Below are 18954 nucleotides of genomic sequence, written 5' to 3'. Positions count from 1 at the left end.
AACTTCATTCTATTAAACCGAGCATAGGTTACTGGCCGTCTTCTTGTCATCAGTGCCATGGTTGGGAGACCACTCTCTCCCGTCTTCGCATTGGCCACACTTGTCTTACTCACGGGTATCTCATGGAGAGGCACCCTGTACCTCTCTGTGAGCAGTGTCAGTTCCAGTATCGATTAGCCACCTTCTGTTAGACTGCCTTCTCTATCAACGAGCACGCATAATTTACCTCCAACGCCGTCTTCGTTCTATTACTCTCTCTTTACCTTCCCTTCTTGCTGATGGACCCTCCTTTAATCCTGACTCATTGACTTCTTGACAACAACTGATTTACTCCACAAACTCTGATGATGATACCTTACACACTCCCCTCAGCCCTTTCTAGCTCAGTCTCTTGCTGCCCTTTACCCTTTCACCATCCACTGCTCCGCTGTTATCCGTAACCTATTACTCATCCACCACCCTTTTGCCACCTGATGCCCTCGCTTCCTTCCTGCCCTGCAGCGCTGTATAGCCCTTGTGGCTTAGCGCTTCTGAATTCAAAACACTCCCGCTCCTCCATGACCTGTCTCCCCGCACATCCGCACAGGCACAGGGGGAACCGTATTGGTTCTATTCCATTTTCAAATACATTTTTGACCAAAATCAACACATTAAACATCTATTAGGCACTATAGCTTCGGAAAATTAAAATATTTTCCACAATTTGCTTACCTTCCCAGTTATAACAATAGCCCTAAGTTTTGTGTACAATCACCTAATGAGCCTCATAGAACAGCATAATAAAAGTTATTAAAGTAATAATTTTTAAAATTTAATAATGATAAGCGTTCACTTATATGTACCCGTAGAGGTGGTCAACAGTCCTGCTGGTGAAGACGTGGCTGAGCTGATGATGTTACAACTTTTTGAAATTGTGTTTCGCTATCGAAATCTTGTATGCTGAATCAATCTGAGCTGCAGTGTTCACTTTACCCAGCATTGACAAATCAATAATGTTATTTATATGCTTGGTTGACTGCTCATGTTTCATTACTTTTTGTGGTAAATGTCTCAAGTCAGTCACGCCACTTTCATCCATGAAGTCCCCATCAAATAGTAATCATGGAAAACAGAATAAAAAGTTCTTTTCGTCACAGCCACAAAGTTAGTTTAATATGTTTATTATGCATCCCATACCCATCCTGTGGGTGGTAGTCAAAAGATTACAGAGGTACATAATGGGTCCAGGGATTGGGCTCCAAAGTTTTGATAGCTGAGCAAGTTGCAGAGGTAATGAACTCACAATTACAAAGGTAATGAACTCACAATTTACAAAGGTAATGAACTCACAATTTACAAAGGTAATGAACTCCAGGTAGGTCTGGTCACAATCATGACAAGTTACAAAGGTATTTACAGATTACAGAGGTACGTAATGGGTCCAGGGACTGGGCTCCCAAAGTTTTGATAGCTGAACTAGGTACAAAGGTAATGAACTCACAAGTTACAAAGGTAATGAATACTGTAAGAATGGTTACTTACGTTTATACATGGCTACTTTTTTGTATTATTATTATTATTATTATTATACTGTATAATCCTCCGGGTTTAGCGCTTCCCCTTGATTATAATAATAATAATAATTATTATTATAATCAAGGGGAAGCGCTAAACCCGGAGGATTGTACAGCGCCTGGGGGGGGGATGTGGAAGGCATTCAGCCTTAATTCGGGGAACTGGAGCACAGATCCAATTCCCTAACTCAAGAGCCCCTCACCAACATCAAGGAACCTTCCTTGAGGGGAATTTTTATGTAGAAAGGATAAAACTGGTTTATACTGTCCGTTTTCTTTTATCTTTACTTTTTTCACTTAAAATCAACTGCGAAAAGTTAATACTTTGTAAATATTTAACTGAGTTTACTCTAGTTTCCACTGCCATCGTTTATCAAATGGTAATTAAAGTTAACGCTACTGAAAATAATTTAAGCGGCCACCAACACCAACCACGCGTTACAACACACACAACGTAAACAGACCGATGCAACTGAGTGTGTGCTGCATCGAGTGCAGCTCCTTGCTGCTAGATGTAACGCCTGTAATTGTATAAACCTTACCTGGAGTTTACCTGGGGAGAGTTCCGGGGATCAACGCCCCCGCGGCCCGGTCTGTGACCAGGCCTACTGGTGGATCAGAGCCTGATCAACCAGGCTGTTACTGCTGGCTGCACGCAAACCAACGTACGAGCCACAGCCCGGCTGGCCAGGAACCGACTTTAGGTGTTTGTCCAGTGCCAGCTTGAAGACTGCCAGGGGTCTGTTGGTAATCCCCCTTATGCATGCTTGGAGGCAGTTGAACAGTCTCGGGCCCCTGACACTTATTGTATGGTCTCTTAACGTGCTAGTGACACCCCTGCTTTTCATTGGGGGATGTTGCATCGTCTGCCAAGTTGGTTTAGAAAAACACGTAAGCAAACACTATGATATATTTATTAGAAGACGTTTCGGTCCTGGGACCTTGATCACTTCTAACATACAGAGATAGAAAGACATCATATATATATATAGGCGGAGTGAGGTGTGAGTGACGCATGGTGACCTGAAGAATGTCATGTTGGGATGAGGACGGGTAGACGATGAAATTTGACTCCTGTGTTGTTGGGTTGGTGGTGCTTAAGTATCATGTATGCCAATGTTTTTGAAATTTTGTAGTTTCCAGTGTTACGTTCTATAGTGTCGGTGACGGCGATTAGTGAGGCTTCTAGGCACCGTCGGCGTCTGAGGTCTGGTTCGGTGAGAACTAGTTGTGCCTCATTCCAGTTCATCAAATGAGGCACAACTAGGGAGCTGGACAGGCACCTAGAATCAGTACGTGACCAGCCGGGCTGTGGTTCGTACGTTGGTTTGCGTGCTGCCAGCAGTAACAGCATGGTTGATCAGGCCCTGATCCACCACGAGGCCTGGTCATGGACCGGACCGAGGGGGCGTTGACTCCCCGAAACTCTTTCCAGGTATACTCTAGGTATTGTTGTCTATACTAAGTGTAGCCTACATATAGTATTATTTGTGGGAAATTATACGACAAAACTTCCATTTATGCTAGTTAGTTTATTTAATATGTTTATTATGCACCCTATATTCATGGTATGGGTGGTAATAAAAAGATTACAGAGGTACATAATGGGTTCAGGGACTGGATCGTAAAGTTCTGATAACTAAACAAGTTACAGCGGTAACGAACTATTTAGATTTATTTATTTAGTTACAATCGTAATCAGTTATTTATGCAGACATGATTTAAGTCACACACAAAAAACAATTACAAAAGCATTACCTCACAGTTTAGCAAAGTATGTTTGTAATGGAAGGTCAACTTGTTATGCGTTATTGACGATGTTGTGGCAAGGTTAGGGTATTTTTCCAGAATTGTTGGTAATATACCGCTGTAGATAAAACACTTTCATATTTCTTCAGCATTTTTGAGTGAGTTGTCTTCGAATTTATCAATTTTATCTCATTCCAGCACATAGTGACACAAGGTGTGAGAATTGTCCATTTTCAAAGTTTACATTTAGTTTGGTCTAAATAATGTAGTGGTAATGATTTAATCTCCCAGAGATAGTGGTAACCCGGCCGGAGCTTCTGGAGGTCTTATGTAAGTCAATGAGACTTGATCAGTGAAGGACTCGTGATCATGGCAGATACAAGCTGGCATTCTTCTTAGTGTTAACAGCCTTGTTACTCCGTAACTGTCATAGTTCAGCACAACATTCTACTTAATTATAATATATATTTGTCAGCAGAAGAGACAACACAACACTGACAGTAGTCAACATCACCTACATTAAAAACAGCCCGAGTCAATTCGTCTATTTTTTTCTACTGCATTACAGAAATTATTTGTTTTATTAATAACTTTTGGTGAATTTCATACTAAGCAAGTTTGTGTTTTCTCAATATTATGAGTAATGAAACAAAGATAAGAAAATTTGGGAAATATATAAGAATGAGAACTGAATGACAGTATTATGATAATGTGCTTATTTATTTTCAATGGACAACAACACAAAATAGAATTTTGAAAGTATGGAAGGTAAAAAAAATAAAGGCTTTGTATACATTCTCCTCTGCTTCATTTTATCTGATGTCGCTCCTGGATTATTAAGAGTAAGTATGATAACCTTTTTCCTACAATAACTGGTTTTTTGCTTGTGTTCTGAAGATATGAATGAAGACTTTAGTATCAGCTAGTGTATGCTGCAGGGAAAGAAATTCAGTAATAAATTAGTAACATTAACTTAATTAAAATTCCTAATAACCTATAGTGGTTGTTATATTTTTCCCTTAAAGGTTTATTTTTAAAAACGTAAGAATACCTTTACTAATTATTAACCTGGGAAGTTTACAACCCAGGATAACTCAAGAAACCCAATTAATGTGACTTATTTACACTGGGGATTTTTGATCCCCTTCCAACAACAATCAGTACCTGAGTACACACTGCTAAGAGAACAGGGATAACTGGTGAAAAAAAATATGCCCATCGTTTCCACTCATCCCAACATCAAAGCTTGATCCTTCAGATGAGCTGAAGGTTCTACCACTAGAGCCACAAAGACTGTTTTTATTATTGGGTTGTCTTGTGCTAATTTAGAGACAAAACTTTTGATATTTGAAGGTGAGCAGAAGAGGTATTCTGTAGTTAGTACACAGAAATCAATGTGTAATAAGATTTGTAAATTAAAACTTAGACAACCCAAAACCAATGCAAAACTTTCTTTGAAAAGCAGCACTAAAAATTTGAAGCTGATCAGAAAACGCATTCTCCAGTTATCGCACAGAAACCAGCAATTCCAAGTTAGTAAAGTGAAAAGTTTGGACTTAATTTTTGGGTTTTGTTTATGTATCATTTTTTTTTATAAAATTCATCAATTAAAGACTGAAGTTCAGAAAGAGGAACATTGAAGTTATTTCATGGAAAAAATATAAAATTTTAAAGAGAAAATTGGCAAACTGGTACCTTGACGCATCAATGACAATCCGCACCTCATGCAGGAGGAGCCACATGTCTATGGTGCATCCAACAAAATAAGCAGACTCTTGGATGTCACTACCGCCCGGCTCCGGCTGGGTTACAAGTATCTTTGGCAGGTTAAATCACCACCACCAGATGTAGACCAAACGAAATGTAAACTTTGCCAGATGGATTATTGTCACACCCTGCGTTGTGTGTATGAGTTTGTGTGTGTGTGTGTGTGTGTGTGTGTGTGTGTGTTTATGTGTGTGTGTGTATGAATTTGTATGTGTGTGTGTGTGTGTGTGTGTGTGTGAGAGAGAGAGAGAGACTCAGCAATCAACATTTGCACCAATAACTCACTACAGTTGTGACCGGGTGTGGAAGTGTGAATTGCTCATTACTCTAAAATTTGTTCATGATTGCAGCCATGTATAAACGTAAGTAACCATTCTTACAGTATTCATTACCTTTGTAACTTGTGAGTTCATTACCTTTGTAACTTGTGAGTTCATTACCTTGTACCTAGTTCAGCCATCAAAACTTTGGAGCCCGGTCCCTGGACCCATTGTGTACCTCTGTAATCTGTAAATACCTTTGTAACTTGTAATGATTGTGACTAGACCTACCTGGAGTTCATTACCTTTGTAAATTGTGAGTTCATTACCTTTGTAAATTGTGAATTCATTGCCTCTGTAACTTGCTCAGCTATCAAAACTTTGAGGCCCAGTCCCTGGACCCATTATGTACCTCTGTAATCTTTTGACTACCGCCCACAGGATGGGTATGGGGTGCATAATAAACATATTAAACTAACAACTCCAAAGTAGGATATCGGAAACGGCTTTAAAAAACTAACTAAAGGACATCTACCCACCCAATAGTTATAAAACCCTTTCACTAATTATTATTCATCAGTGTTAAAATTGAAGCCCATCGGAGGAAGCATTCTCACGTTATAAATCCTTCAAAGGAAGGGGGACCCTATCACGTGGTGAAGGGCCTTTGATCTGAAGAATTGGACCTCTTGTTTCCTTCCTTGGATGGAATCTAAATACCACCTCCCTCCCCTCCTCTTTCTTTATGGCCTCATTTTTTGGGATATTTCTCCCCTTGTGAAATTCGGCTCCAAGCCAGGGAAAAGATCATTGTTCGTTCTCTTCCGCTGGGGACCTCGGTGGTAGTGCTGTTTTCAGTGGGAACTGGATTATCTGGGGACGTGCTGGTCTGCCTTTTGGGACCCTGGTGGGTGGCCTTGGATGACAGAAGTATTCCTGGAGGTTAGTAAGTTTATTTGGGTACAAGTACACATAAATATGGTTGCGCGAATTATCATACATAGGGATGCCAAGCCAATGATGATACTTTTCAAATCACTTGTTCTCTCTAGGCTAGAGTACTGCTGTACGCTAACGGTCTCTTTCAAGGCTGGAGAAATTGCAAACCTGGAGAATATACAGAGAACTGTCACTGCACGTATAAACACAATAAAACACCTCAGTTACCAGAAACAGTTGAAGTCCCTTGATCTGTACTCCTTGGAACGCTGATGAGAAAGATACATAGGTGGCCAAGTGGCCTGGTGGCTAAAGCTCCCGCTTCACACACGGAGGGCCCAGGTTAGATTCCCGGTGGGTGGAAACATTTCGATGCTTATCCTTACACCTGTTGTCTTGTTCGCCTAGCAGCAAACAGGTACCTGGGTGTTAGTCGACTGGTGTGGGTCGCATCCTGGGGGGACAAAATTGAGGGCCCCAATAGAAATAAATTAAGACAACCCTCGGTGACGAACTGATTTTCTTGGGTAATCCTGGGTGGCTAACCCTCAGGGGTTAAAAATCCGAACGAAATCTGTTGACTGGTCTACAGAATTCTCCAAGGCCAATGGTATTGACGATTGGACAGACATTTTTCTTAACAAATTACTTAGACAATACAACAAACATTGTCCTATAAAAACGAAACAGATCACGAATAAGCGGCTCGATTGCCCATGGCTAACCAGCAGCATTCTGAAACCCAATGTATGTCAAAGGACCTAAAATCTGGAACACCCTACCTGAAAGCTTTAGAACTGCAGACACATTTATCATTTTCAAAACTACCGTTAGACAATATCTTATCTCCCTGATACACCCCGACAACTAACTACATGTAAACCACCTGGTGGTTCACACTTACACTCACTCACTCACTCACCCATTTGACTATAAACACAGAAATACGAATTTTAATCATAAAATAATGAATCCCAACTAGTCATAAGTTTGCCTGTGATACTCCAATATAGAACCTGTGTATTGTGCCAAAACAAAAGCATTCACATTGCTAAACTCACAAACTATAATGTAATCACTTAGCCTTAATACCAACTTATTCCATAAGCTGTAATAATTTAGAGTTAAGAATTAATCTAAGTCTGCCCGAAATGCCTAGCCATGCTAGGTGTCCTAGTGGCCCCCTCTGTAATTAGTATTTTATAACATGTAAACCACACAATATCCAAAACCTGTAAACCCCGCATTGTAATCTTTATAGAGAATAAACTTGATTGATTGATTGATCGTAATATACACTTGGAAAATCCTAGACAGACTAGTCCCAAATCTGCTCACAGAAATCACTCACTATGAAAACAAAAGACTCAGCAGGCGGTGCAAAAGCAGGGGTGCCATGAGTACTCTAAGAAACAACACAATAAGGGTCAGGGGTCCAAGACTGTTCAACTGCCTCCCAGCATCCATAAGGGGGATTACTAATAGACCCCCTGATTGTCTTCAAGAGGGAGCTGGACAGGTTCGTAAAGTCAATACCTGACCAGCCGGGCTGTGGTTCGTACGTCGGTTTGTGGTTTGTGTGCAGCCAGCAGTAACAGTCTGGTTGATCAGACCCTGATCTACCGCAAGGCCTGGTCATGGACCAAGCTGCGGGGGCGTTGACCACCTGAACACTCTCCAGGTATATCAATTCAATTCAATTCAGTTCAAAGTTTATTCTCTATAAAGATTACAATGTTGAATTTACAGAATTTGGTTGTTGTGTGGTTTACATGTAGTTAAATAATGATTACAGAGTGTACCACTAGAACGCCTAGCATGGCTAGGCATTTCGGGCAGACTTAGTTTAATTCTTTATTTTAAAATATTACAAATTATGAGGTAAGTTGGTATTATGGCTAAGTGACTAAATACTAGTTTGTGAGTTTAGCAATGTGAATGCTTTTGTTTTGGCACAGTACATAGTTTCAGTATTGGAGTATCATAGGATTCATTATTTTAAGATTGAGATTAATATTTCTGTTTATGGTCAAATGGGTGAGTGAGTGTAAGTGTGAACCACCAGGTGGTATTCGTGTAGTTAGTTGATGGGGTGTATCAGGGAGATAAGATGTTTTCTAATGGTAGTTTTGAAGGTGATGAATGTGTCTGCAGTTCTAGAGTTCTCAGGTAGGGTGTTCCAGATTTTAGGGCCTTTGACATACATTGAATTTTTGTAAAGGTTTAGTCGGACACGGGGAATGTCGTAGAGATGTTTGTTTCTGGTGTTATGCCTGTGGGTTCTGTCACAACTATCAAGAAAGCGTTTTAGGTCAAGGTTGATATTAAGAGATAAGATTTCGTTCGGATTTTTAACCCCGGAGGGTTAGCCACCCAGGATAACCCAAGAAAGTCAGTGCGTCATCGAGGACTGTCTAACTTATTTCCATTGGGGTCCTCAATCTTGTCCCCCAGGATGCGACCCACACCAGTCGACTAATACCCAGGTACCTATTTGCTGCTAGGTGAACAGGACAACAGGTGTAAAGGAAACGTGTCGAAATGTTTCCACCCGCCGGGAATCGAACCCGGGCCCTCCGTGTGTGAAGCGGGAGTTTTAGCCACCAGGCCACCGGTCCTGTAGATGTAGATTGCACAGTAGTAAGTGTGGATGTACTGAACAGGGAGTAAGTTTAGATCTATGAAGAGTAGAGGGGTGTGTTGATTGGGATGGGATTTAGTGATTATTCTTACTGCAGCTTTTTGTTGGGTTATTATTGGCTTTAGGTGTGTTGCTGCAGTTGATCCCCAAGCACAAATAGCATAGGTGAGGTATGGATAAATAAGTGAGTGGTATAGTGTGAGAAGGGCATTTTGCGGCACGTAGTATCGTATCTTGGAGAGGATCCCAACTGTTTTGGATACTTTTTTGGTTATGTGTTGGATATGGGTGCTGAAATTCAGGTTGTTGTCCAGGTATAGGCCTAGGAATTTGCCCTCATTATGTCTGGTAATTAGAGTGTTGTCGATCTTAATGTTAATTTGTATAACCCCCAAAAAAAGTTGGACAAAGGGACTTATTTCCATCGGGAGTTTAGTTTTAGTTTAATATCTTTATTATGGACCCCATACCCATCCTGTGGGCGGTAGTCAAAAGATTACAGAGGTACATAATGGGTCCAGGGACTGGACCCCAAAGTTATGATAGCTGAACTAGTTACAAAGGTAATGAACTCCAGGTAGATCTGGTCAAAATCATGGCAAGTTACAGAGGTAATGAATCAGCCTCACTCCTATACATTACCTGGAGAGAGTTCCGGGGGTCAACGCCCCCGCGGCCCGGTCTGTGACCAGGCCTCCTGGTGGATCAGAGCCTGATCAACCAGGCTGTTGCTGCTGGCTGCATGCAAACCAACGTACGAGCCACAGCCCGGCTGGTCAGGAACCAACTCCGACTTTAGGTGCTTGTCCAATGCCAGCTTGAAGACTGCCAGGGGTCTGTTGGTAATCCCCCTTATGTATGCTGTGAGGCAGTTGAACAGTCTCGGGCTCCTGACACTTATTGTATGGTCTCTTAACGTGCTAGTGACACCCCTGCTTTTCATTGGGGGGATGTTGCATCGTCTGCCAAGTCTTTTGCTTTTGTAGTGAGTGATTTTCGTGTGCAAGTTCGGTACTAGTCCCTCTAGGATTTTCCAGGTGTATATAATCATGTATCTCTCCCGCCTGCGTTCCAGGGAATACAGTTTTAGAACTTCAAGCGCTCCCAGTAATTGAGGTGTTTTATCTCCGTTATGCGCGCCGTGAAGGTTCTCTGTACATTTTCTAGGTCAGCAATTTCACCTGCCTTGAAAGGTGCTGTTAGTGTGCAGCAATATTCCAGCCTAGATAGAACAAGTGACCTGAAGAGTGTCATCATGGGCTTATCCTCCCTAGTTTTGAAGGTTCTCATTATCCATCCTGTCATTTTTCTAGCAGATGCGATTGATACAATGTTATGGTCCTTGAAGGTGAGATCCTCCGACATGATCACTCCCAGGTCTTTGACGTTGGTGTTTCGCTCTATTTTGTGGCCAGAATTTGGTTTGTATTCTGATGAAGATTTAATTTCCTCGTGTTTACCATATCTGAGCAATTGAAATTTCTCATCGTTGAACTTCATATTGTTTTCTGCAGCCCACTGAAAGATTTGGTTGATGTCCGCCTGGAGCCTTGCAGTGTCTGCAATGGAAGACACTGTCATGCAGATTCGGGTGTCATCTGCAAAGAAAGACACGGTGCTGTGGCTGACATCCTTGTCTATGTCGGATATGAGGATGAGGAACAAGATGGGAGCGAGTACTGTGCCTTGTGGAACAGAGCTTTTCACCGTAGCTGCCTCGGACTTTACTCTGTTGACGACTACTCTCTGTGTTCTGTTAGTGAGGAAATTATAGATCCATCGACCGACTTTTCCTGTTATTCCTTTAGCACGCATTTTGTGCGCTATTACGCCATGGTCACACTTGTCGAAGGCTTTTGCAAAGTCTGTATATATTACATCTGCATTCTTTTTATCTTCTAGTGCATTTAGGACCTTGTTGTAGTGATCCAATAGTTGAGACAGACAGGAGCGACCTGTTCTAAACCCATGTTGCCCTGGGTTGTGTAACTGATGGGTTTCTAGATGGGTGGTGATCTTGCTTCTTAGGACCCTTTCAAAGATTTTTATGATATGGGATGTTAGTGCTATCGGTCTGTAGTTCTTTGCTGTTGCTTTACTGCCCCCTTTGTGGAGTGGGGCTATGTCTGTTGTTTTTAGTAACTGTGGGACGACCCCCGTGTCCATGCTCCCTCTCCATAGGATGGTAAAGGCTCGTGATAGGGGCTTCTTGCAGTTCTTGAACACGGAGTTCCATGAGTCTGGCCCTGGGGCAGAGTGCATGGGCATGTCATTTATCGCCTGTTCGAAGTCATTTGGCGTCAGGATAACATCGGATAGGCTTGTGTTAACCAAATTTTGTGGCTCTCTCATAAAAAAATCATTTTGATCTTCGACTCTCAGTCTGGTTAGTGGCTTGCTAAAAACTGAGTCATATTGGGACTTGAGTAGCTCACTCATTTCCTTGCTGTCATCTGTGTAGGACCCATCTTGTTTAAGTAGGGGCCCAATACTGGACGTTGTTCTCGACTTTGATTTGGCATAGGAGAAGAAATACTTTGGGTTTCTTTCGATTTCATTTATGGCTTTTAGTTCTTCCCGCGATTCCTGACTCCTATAAGATTCCTTTAGCTTGAGTTCGATGCTTGCTATTTCTCTGACCAGTGTCTCCCTACGCATTTCAGATATATTGACCTCTTTTAGCCGCTCTGTTATTCTTTTCCGTCGCCTGTAAAGGGAGCGCCTGTCTCTTTCTATTTTACATCTACTCCTCCTTTTTCTTAGAGGAATAAGCCTTGTGCATACATCGAGTGCCACCAAGTTATTCTGTTCTAGGCATAAGTTGGGGTCTGTGTTGCTTAGTATATCTTCCCAGCTTATATCGGTTAGGACTTGGTTTACTTGGTCCCACTTTATGTTTTTGTTATTGAAGTTGAATTTGGTGAATGCTCCCTCGTGACTAGTCTCATTATGTCGGTCTGGGGCTCCACGCATACGTGTCTGAACCTCAATTATGTTGTGATCTGAGTATATTGTTTTTGATATGGTGACATTTCTTATCAGATCATCATTGTTAGTGAAGATGAGGTCTAGTGTATTCTCCAGTCTAGTAGGCTCTATTATTTGCTGGTTTAAATTGAATTTTGGTTACAGTCATGAACAAATTACGAAGTAATGAACCACTGATACGCCCACACCTGGTCACAATTGTAATGAGTTATAAATACAAATATTAAGTGGGTCATACACCCACACGAGCGCGCGCGCACACGCACACACGAGGGCGCACGCACAGACACATGCACATGAGCGTACTAATATATGCATACACACAAGCATGCACACCCACCCACACACACACACACACACACACACACACACACACACACACACACACACACACACAGTTCCACAGTTCCACACAAGAGATTGGTGCAAAAACTGGAGGACCAAGCAGGGATAACAGGGAAGGCACTACAATGGATCAGGGAATACTTGTCAGGAAGACAGCAGCGAGTCATGGTACGTGGCGAGGTGTCAGAGTGGGCACCTGTGACCAGCGGGGTCCCGCAGGGGTCAGTCCTAGGACCAGTGCTGTTTCTGGTATTTGTGAACGACATGACGGAAGGAATAGACTCTGAGGTGTCCCTGTTTGCAGATGACGTGAAGTTGATGAGAAGAATTCACTCGATCGAAGACCAGGCAGAACTACAAAGGGATCTGGACAGGCTGCAGACCTGGTCCAGCAATTGGCTCCTGGAGTTCAATCCCACCAAGTGCAAAGTCATGAAGATTGGGGAAGGGCAAAGAAGGCCGCAGACGGAGTACAGTCTAGGGGGCCAGAGACTACAAACCTCACTCAAGGAAAAAGATCTTGGGGTGAGTATAACACCAGGCACATCTCCTGAAGCGCACATCAACCAAATAACTGCTGCAGCATATGGGCGCCTAGCAAACCTTAGAACAGCATTCCGACATCTTAATAAGGAATCATTCAGGACCCTGTACACCGTGTACGTTAGGCCCATATTGGAGTATGCGGCACCAGTTTGGAACCCACACCTAGCCAAGCACGTGAAGAAACTAGAGAAAGTGCAAAGGTTTGCAACAAGACTAGTCCCAGAGCTAAGAGGTATGTCCTACGAGGAGAGGTTAAGGGAAATCAACCTGACGACACTGGAGGACAGGAGAGATATGGGGGGACATGATAACGACATACAAAATACTGAGAGGAATTGACAAGGTGGACAAAGACAGGATGTTCCAGAGATTGGACACAGTAACAAGGGGACAGAGTTGGAAGCTGAAGACACAGATGAATCACAGGGATGTTAGGAAGTATTTCTTCAGCCACAGAGTAGTCAGTAAGTGGAATAGTTTGGGAAGCGATGTAGTGGAGGCAGGATCCATACATAGCTTTAAGCAGAGGTATGATAAAGCTCACGGCTCAGGGAGAGTGACCTAGTAGCGATCAGTGAAGAGGCGGGGCCAGGAGCTCGGACTCGACCCCTGCAACCTCAACTAGGTGAGTACACACGTGGGAATGCTTTATTTACAGCTAGCAAAGTCAGGGTATTTCTCCAGAATGGTCTGTAATATACCACTGTGGATAAAATATTTCGCCGTTTCTTGAACATTTCTGAGTGAGTTGTCTCTAAATTTATTCATTTGATCGCACTCCAGATTCGCAAGGTGTGACAATAGTCCATCTGGCAAAGTTTACATTTCGTTTGGTCTACATCTGGTGGTGGTGATTAACCTGCCAAAGATACTTGTAACTCAGCCGGAGCCGGGCGTTAGTTTTTTTTTAGTTTAATATGTTTATTATGCACCCCATACCCATCCTGTGGGCGGTAGTCAAAAGATTACAGAGGTACATAATTGGTCCAGGGACTGGACTCCAAAGTTATGATAGCTGAGCAAGTTACAGAGGTAATGAACTCACAATTTACAAAGGTAGTGAACTCACAATTTACAAAGGTAATGAACTCACAATTTACAAAGGTAATGAACTCCAGGTAAGTCTGGTCACAATCATGACAAGTTACAAAGGTATTTACAGATTACAGAGGTACGTAATGGGTCCAGGGACTGGGCCCCCAAAGTTTTGATAGCTGAACTAGGTACAAAGGTAATGAGCTCACAAGTTACAAAGGTAATGAATTCTGTAGAATGGTTACTTACGTTTATACTTTGGCTACAATCATGAACAAATTATAGAGTAATGAGCAATTCACACTTCCACACCCAGTCACAACTGTAATGAGTTATTGGTGCAAATATTGATTGTTGAGTCACACACACCACACACACACACACACACACACACACACACACACACACACACACACACACACACACACGGGGCCAGGAGCTCGGACTCGACCCCCGCAACCTCAACTAGGTGAGTACACACACACACACACACACACACACACACACACTTTAGTTTAATATCTTTATGCACCCCATACCCATCCTGTGGGCGGTAGTCAAAAGATTACAAAGGTACATAATGGGTCCAGTGACTGGACCCCAAAGTTATGATAGCTGAACTAGTTACAAAGGTAATGAACTCCAGGTAGATCTGGTCACTAATCATGGCAAGTCGGCCGGTAGTGACATCCAAGAGTCTGCTTATTTTGTTGGATGCACCATAGACATGTGGCTCCTCCTGCATGATAGAATGATGATAGATGGACTGACTTGTGTCAATCTCCCTAAGTCTTAAGTCAATAAAGTTCAATTGAAGTTCTATTGCTCTCAAACTACTAACTTCCATTGGGAGAAGTTGCCTGTCAGTTCCAGCAAGTGGCGGCCGAAGGAGTACGATTCGGAGTTTCAGGTCGCTCTTTTCTCTCTAATATATGGCCATCACTCATTTATGTCCTCACTGCGTAAGCGAACATGTGCTCCATCTAATATCGCATTCGCTTATTTTAAGTGTCATTTCGAAAATAAATCTGTAGTAGAAAATTTAAGAATCTGAATATAACACAACAAAGATATCCCCCGACCTTATACATCTTGTAACCCAACAGAATATGCAATAAGGTACGATGTCTTTCCACTTCTTTAGTAGTATATTTGATGGCTAAGAATATAATTGCCTATCTGTCATAGGACTGCTTACCAGTTGCGTTGCTCACTCATTACCGCTTGTTTTTCCTAATCTCCAGCAGGCAGATGGAGGACCCAGAAGCTTCGAAATTGACTATGCTAACGATAGATTCCTGAAGGACGGTTTACCATTCCGCTATGTGTCGGGCTCCATTCACTACTTCCGTGTACCTGCTTCCCTCTGGGCCGACAGACTTGGAAAGCTCAGAATGGCAGGATTCAATGCTGTCCAAACGTGGGTCTTCTTCAAGTGTTCTTTATTCCTTTCGCTACTGATTTTAATTACTGTTGTTAAACCGGAAACATTGATATAATGTACTGTGTGTGTGTGTGTGTGTGTGTGTGTGTGTGTGTGTGTGTGTGTGTGTGTGTGTGTGTGTGTGTGTGTGTGTGTGTGTGTGTGTGTGTGTGTGTGTCTTTGTGTGTGTGTGTGTGTGTGTGTGTGTGTGTGTGTGTGTGTGTGTGTGTATGCATTGTTTTAAGCATTGCTTTGTTGTGTTCTCGTAGAGGCCAAACAGATATGACACAGGTGGGAATCTCCGACCACGATAAGATAATCTTATTTTTTCCCCCTACACACACTCACACATATATATATATATATATATATATATATATATATATATATATATATATATATATATATATATATATATATATATATATATATATATATAATGCAAGGAATTCGCAGGAGCAGGCGAAATATACACAAACACTGATCTTTGGCTGAAGGAGACTCGAACCTACGAACCTTGGAACAAGGTACGCAGGTTCGAGTCAGAGATCAGTGTTTGTGTATATTTCGCTTGCTCCTGCGAATTCCTTGCAATGTTAATATCTTTAGTAAGGCTGATGCATGCAGGGGATGAGATGAAAAGCTGTAAGCCTTCTCCCTGAAAGCTGGCTGCCTTGCGTCAAAGTCTAGCGCAAGCTTGTCTCCAAGGTATTGGTCCAGTGTGGGTAGATTGGTAACGCACTGCGTACCTTGTTCCAAGGTTAGTAGATTCGAGTCTCCTTCTGCCAGAGATCAGTGTTTTATATATATATATATATATATATATATATATATATATATATATATATATATATATATATACAAACACTGATCTCTGGCTGAGATCAGTGTTTGTGTATATTTCGCCTGCTCTTGCGAATTCCTTGCATATATATATATATATATATATATATATATATATATATATATATATATATATATATATATATATATATATATATATATATATATATATATATTATATATGTTGTGAGGGTTCGTGGAGATTTGATGGTTGGAGTTAAACACAGTCGTTGGATGTTAACACATATATTACCAGAGTATAAGAGGGAGAGCCCAAACTGCCTATCCTATCACTTGCTAGGCCTATGGGAAACTGAGAGAGAGGGCGAGCGCGCAACGCTCACGACGGCATCACGTGACGTCACACATCCTTGTCACTGGGCCTAGCAAGGGGTCATGTATGTAAAACATATGGATGGTACTATGACACTCAGATAAGCTATACAACACATGTAGGGGATCAGCAACTATGCTGACATATATATATATATATATATATATATATATATATATATATATATATATATATATATATATATATATATATATATATATATAGTTGGAAAGAGGGGGTAAAGGAGGTTTTGTGGGTGAGGGGCTTGGACTTCCAGCAAGCGTGCATGAGCGTGTTAGATAGGAGTGAATGGAGACGAATGATACTTGGGACCTGACGATCTGTTGGAGTGTGAGCAGGGTAATATTTAGTGAAGGGATTCAGGGAAACCGGTTATTTTCATATAGTCGGACTTGAGTCCTGGAAATGGGAAGTACAATGCCTGCACTTTAAAGGAGGGGTTTGGGATATTGGCAGTTTGGAGGGATATGTTGTGTATCTCTATACGTATATGCTTCTAAACTGTTGTATTCTGAGCACCTCTGCAAAAGCAGTGATAATGTGTGAGTGTGGTGAAAGTGTTGAATGATGATGAAAGTATTTTCTTTTTGGGGATTTTCTTTCTTTTTTTTGGGTCACCCTGCCACGGTGGGAGACGACCGACTTGTTGAAAAAAAAATATATATATATTTAAATATATATATATATATATATTTTATATATATATATATATATTTTATATATATATATATATATATATATATATATATATATATATATATATATATATATAGGGAGGTACCACCTCTAGAACTGTCTTAGGGACTCTCATCCTCAGATAAAAGAATAAACTTGCTTCAGGGAAACCTCAAGGTTCTCCCTGAAGCTGTTTGAGAATTTTCTCCTACCACCCCCTATATTTAATATATATTTTATTTAAAGACAAAATACATTGACAAAACATTCACAAAGATATAATAGAAAGTAAAACAACATAGGTAACTCAGAGCTACATCTCGAATACTTCGTCCAGCTCCTCGGCGGTGCGCCACGTGTCCAGAATGCTGCAGGCATTTCCTCTCTGGATCGCAACACTGAGTCTCTGAAAGAGGAAGCTGATCGTCCTGTGGTCCTTGGTTTCTATGATGAGCTTTTCACCCAGCTCTTTGAGGAACTTTAGAGCACACTTGCCCCATTCTTCAAGGGTCTCCGACCCTATTGGGATGAAGTTATAGCAAGGGGGAAGGTCTTCATATTTGCGGATCTTCTGGGTCTCCCTGTAGCTGGCAGCTCCACCCCCTTCCACTATGGAGGATGGCAAGTAGGTGTCTGCCAATGTGGCGGCACAGGTGTAGTCCCAGGCAATCTGCTTTTCATCCTTTCAAGGTAGCATAGTGGCTCCATCAGGACGCTTTTGACTTCCGTCAGACCTCTGCACTTGGAATTCCCATTGAGATGGGCAACGGGCTGTGGCGAGGCTTCTCTTTATGATGTCATTGACCTCCTCATGTCTGGCATACTTCCCTTCTGCTGTGTGACACACGAGACCATGAAGTCTGAATTGATCAGCTGTCGCCCTGCCGCAAATATACCTATGTTCGGTGAGATGGCGGCGGCTAGGCGAAGAGCAATACCAATCCGAATGGCCTGTGGGTCTAGTCGAGTGCCCAAGGAGGAATTGGGAACAGCTAACAGGAAATCTCCTGAGTGTGGTGCCTTCACTGCCAGGAAACGAGCTTTGTCCTTTCCTGAGGCGTTGGAGAACATTGTGTTGGCGATTTTTTCCATGATCGGTTTGTCCCAGTGGGACTGTTTGTGTTCTTTGGGAGGGGCTGGTCTACTGGAGGAATCTGTAAGGGTGTCCCACCGAATCGCTGCTTCAGTAACCCTGGGGTCTTGAGCTCCTACCACGTCTCTCAAGCGTTCGGGAACAATCTTCTTGACTAATGCACTGGAAGCCAAACACAAAGACAGAAAAGCAGGTAAAGCAACATGCATTGCTTTGCGCACCCCTATACCTCCCAGTCACACTGGGTATAATATTACCCCTCTTTAATTTCTTATGTCCTCTGGTAAAGATTATCGGAAAGTTTAAGTTCTCCCACAAATAAAATATGAAGATTTTATTCGCTTTCTCAACCATCATAGCAAGTCTGTATCGTGTTTAGTGTAGAGAAAGACTGTCCTCGCTAAATGATGAAAGATAATGTATGGTCAGCCTTTATTCATCAGTCCTGCACAGAACACTTACATGAAACATAATGTTTATCTAAATATATGCTACACACACACACACACACACACACACACACACACACACACACACACACACACATATATATATATATATATATATATATATATATATATATATATATATATATATATATATATATATATATATATATATATTGAACTTAATCTCTGTGCTAGTAATTAGAATAATATTGATACGTGTTCAGAAGTATTACGGATTTAGTGACCTTCTCACAGGATTTACTGACCGTCGCCCTCATCTTACATCTGATCTG

The 18954-nt window shown here is 41.7% G+C and overlaps 1 protein-coding gene across 2 annotated transcripts in view; it reads left to right on the top strand.

Moving 5' to 3' along the window:
* Positions 1 to 2928: 2928 nt before the first annotated feature.
* Positions 2929 to 18954, top strand: part of LOC128684092 (beta-galactosidase) — a 62426-nt gene continuing 46400 nt past the window's right edge. Inside the window, exons 1-2 of one of the 2 annotated variants that reach the window (XM_070090915.1) lie at positions 2929 to 2988; positions 15068 to 15243. In XM_070090915.1, the coding sequence (XP_069947016.1) occupies positions 2944 to 2988; positions 15068 to 15243 (221 nt within the window). In that variant the 5' untranslated portion in view covers positions 2929 to 2943. Of the gene's footprint in view, positions 2989 to 3674; positions 4145 to 15067; positions 15244 to 18954 lie in introns of those variants that run through there. The other variant, XM_070090913.1, reaches the window with a different exon arrangement.

Source organism: Cherax quadricarinatus, chromosome 3 (genome assembly GCF_038502225.1).
Source record: "Cherax quadricarinatus isolate ZL_2023a chromosome 3, ASM3850222v1, whole genome shotgun sequence".
NCBI lineage: Eukaryota > Metazoa > Arthropoda > Malacostraca > Decapoda > Parastacidae > Cherax > Cherax quadricarinatus.
The sequence above is the reverse complement of the archived record's forward strand: the minus strand, read 5'-3'. Positions and strand labels throughout refer to the sequence as shown.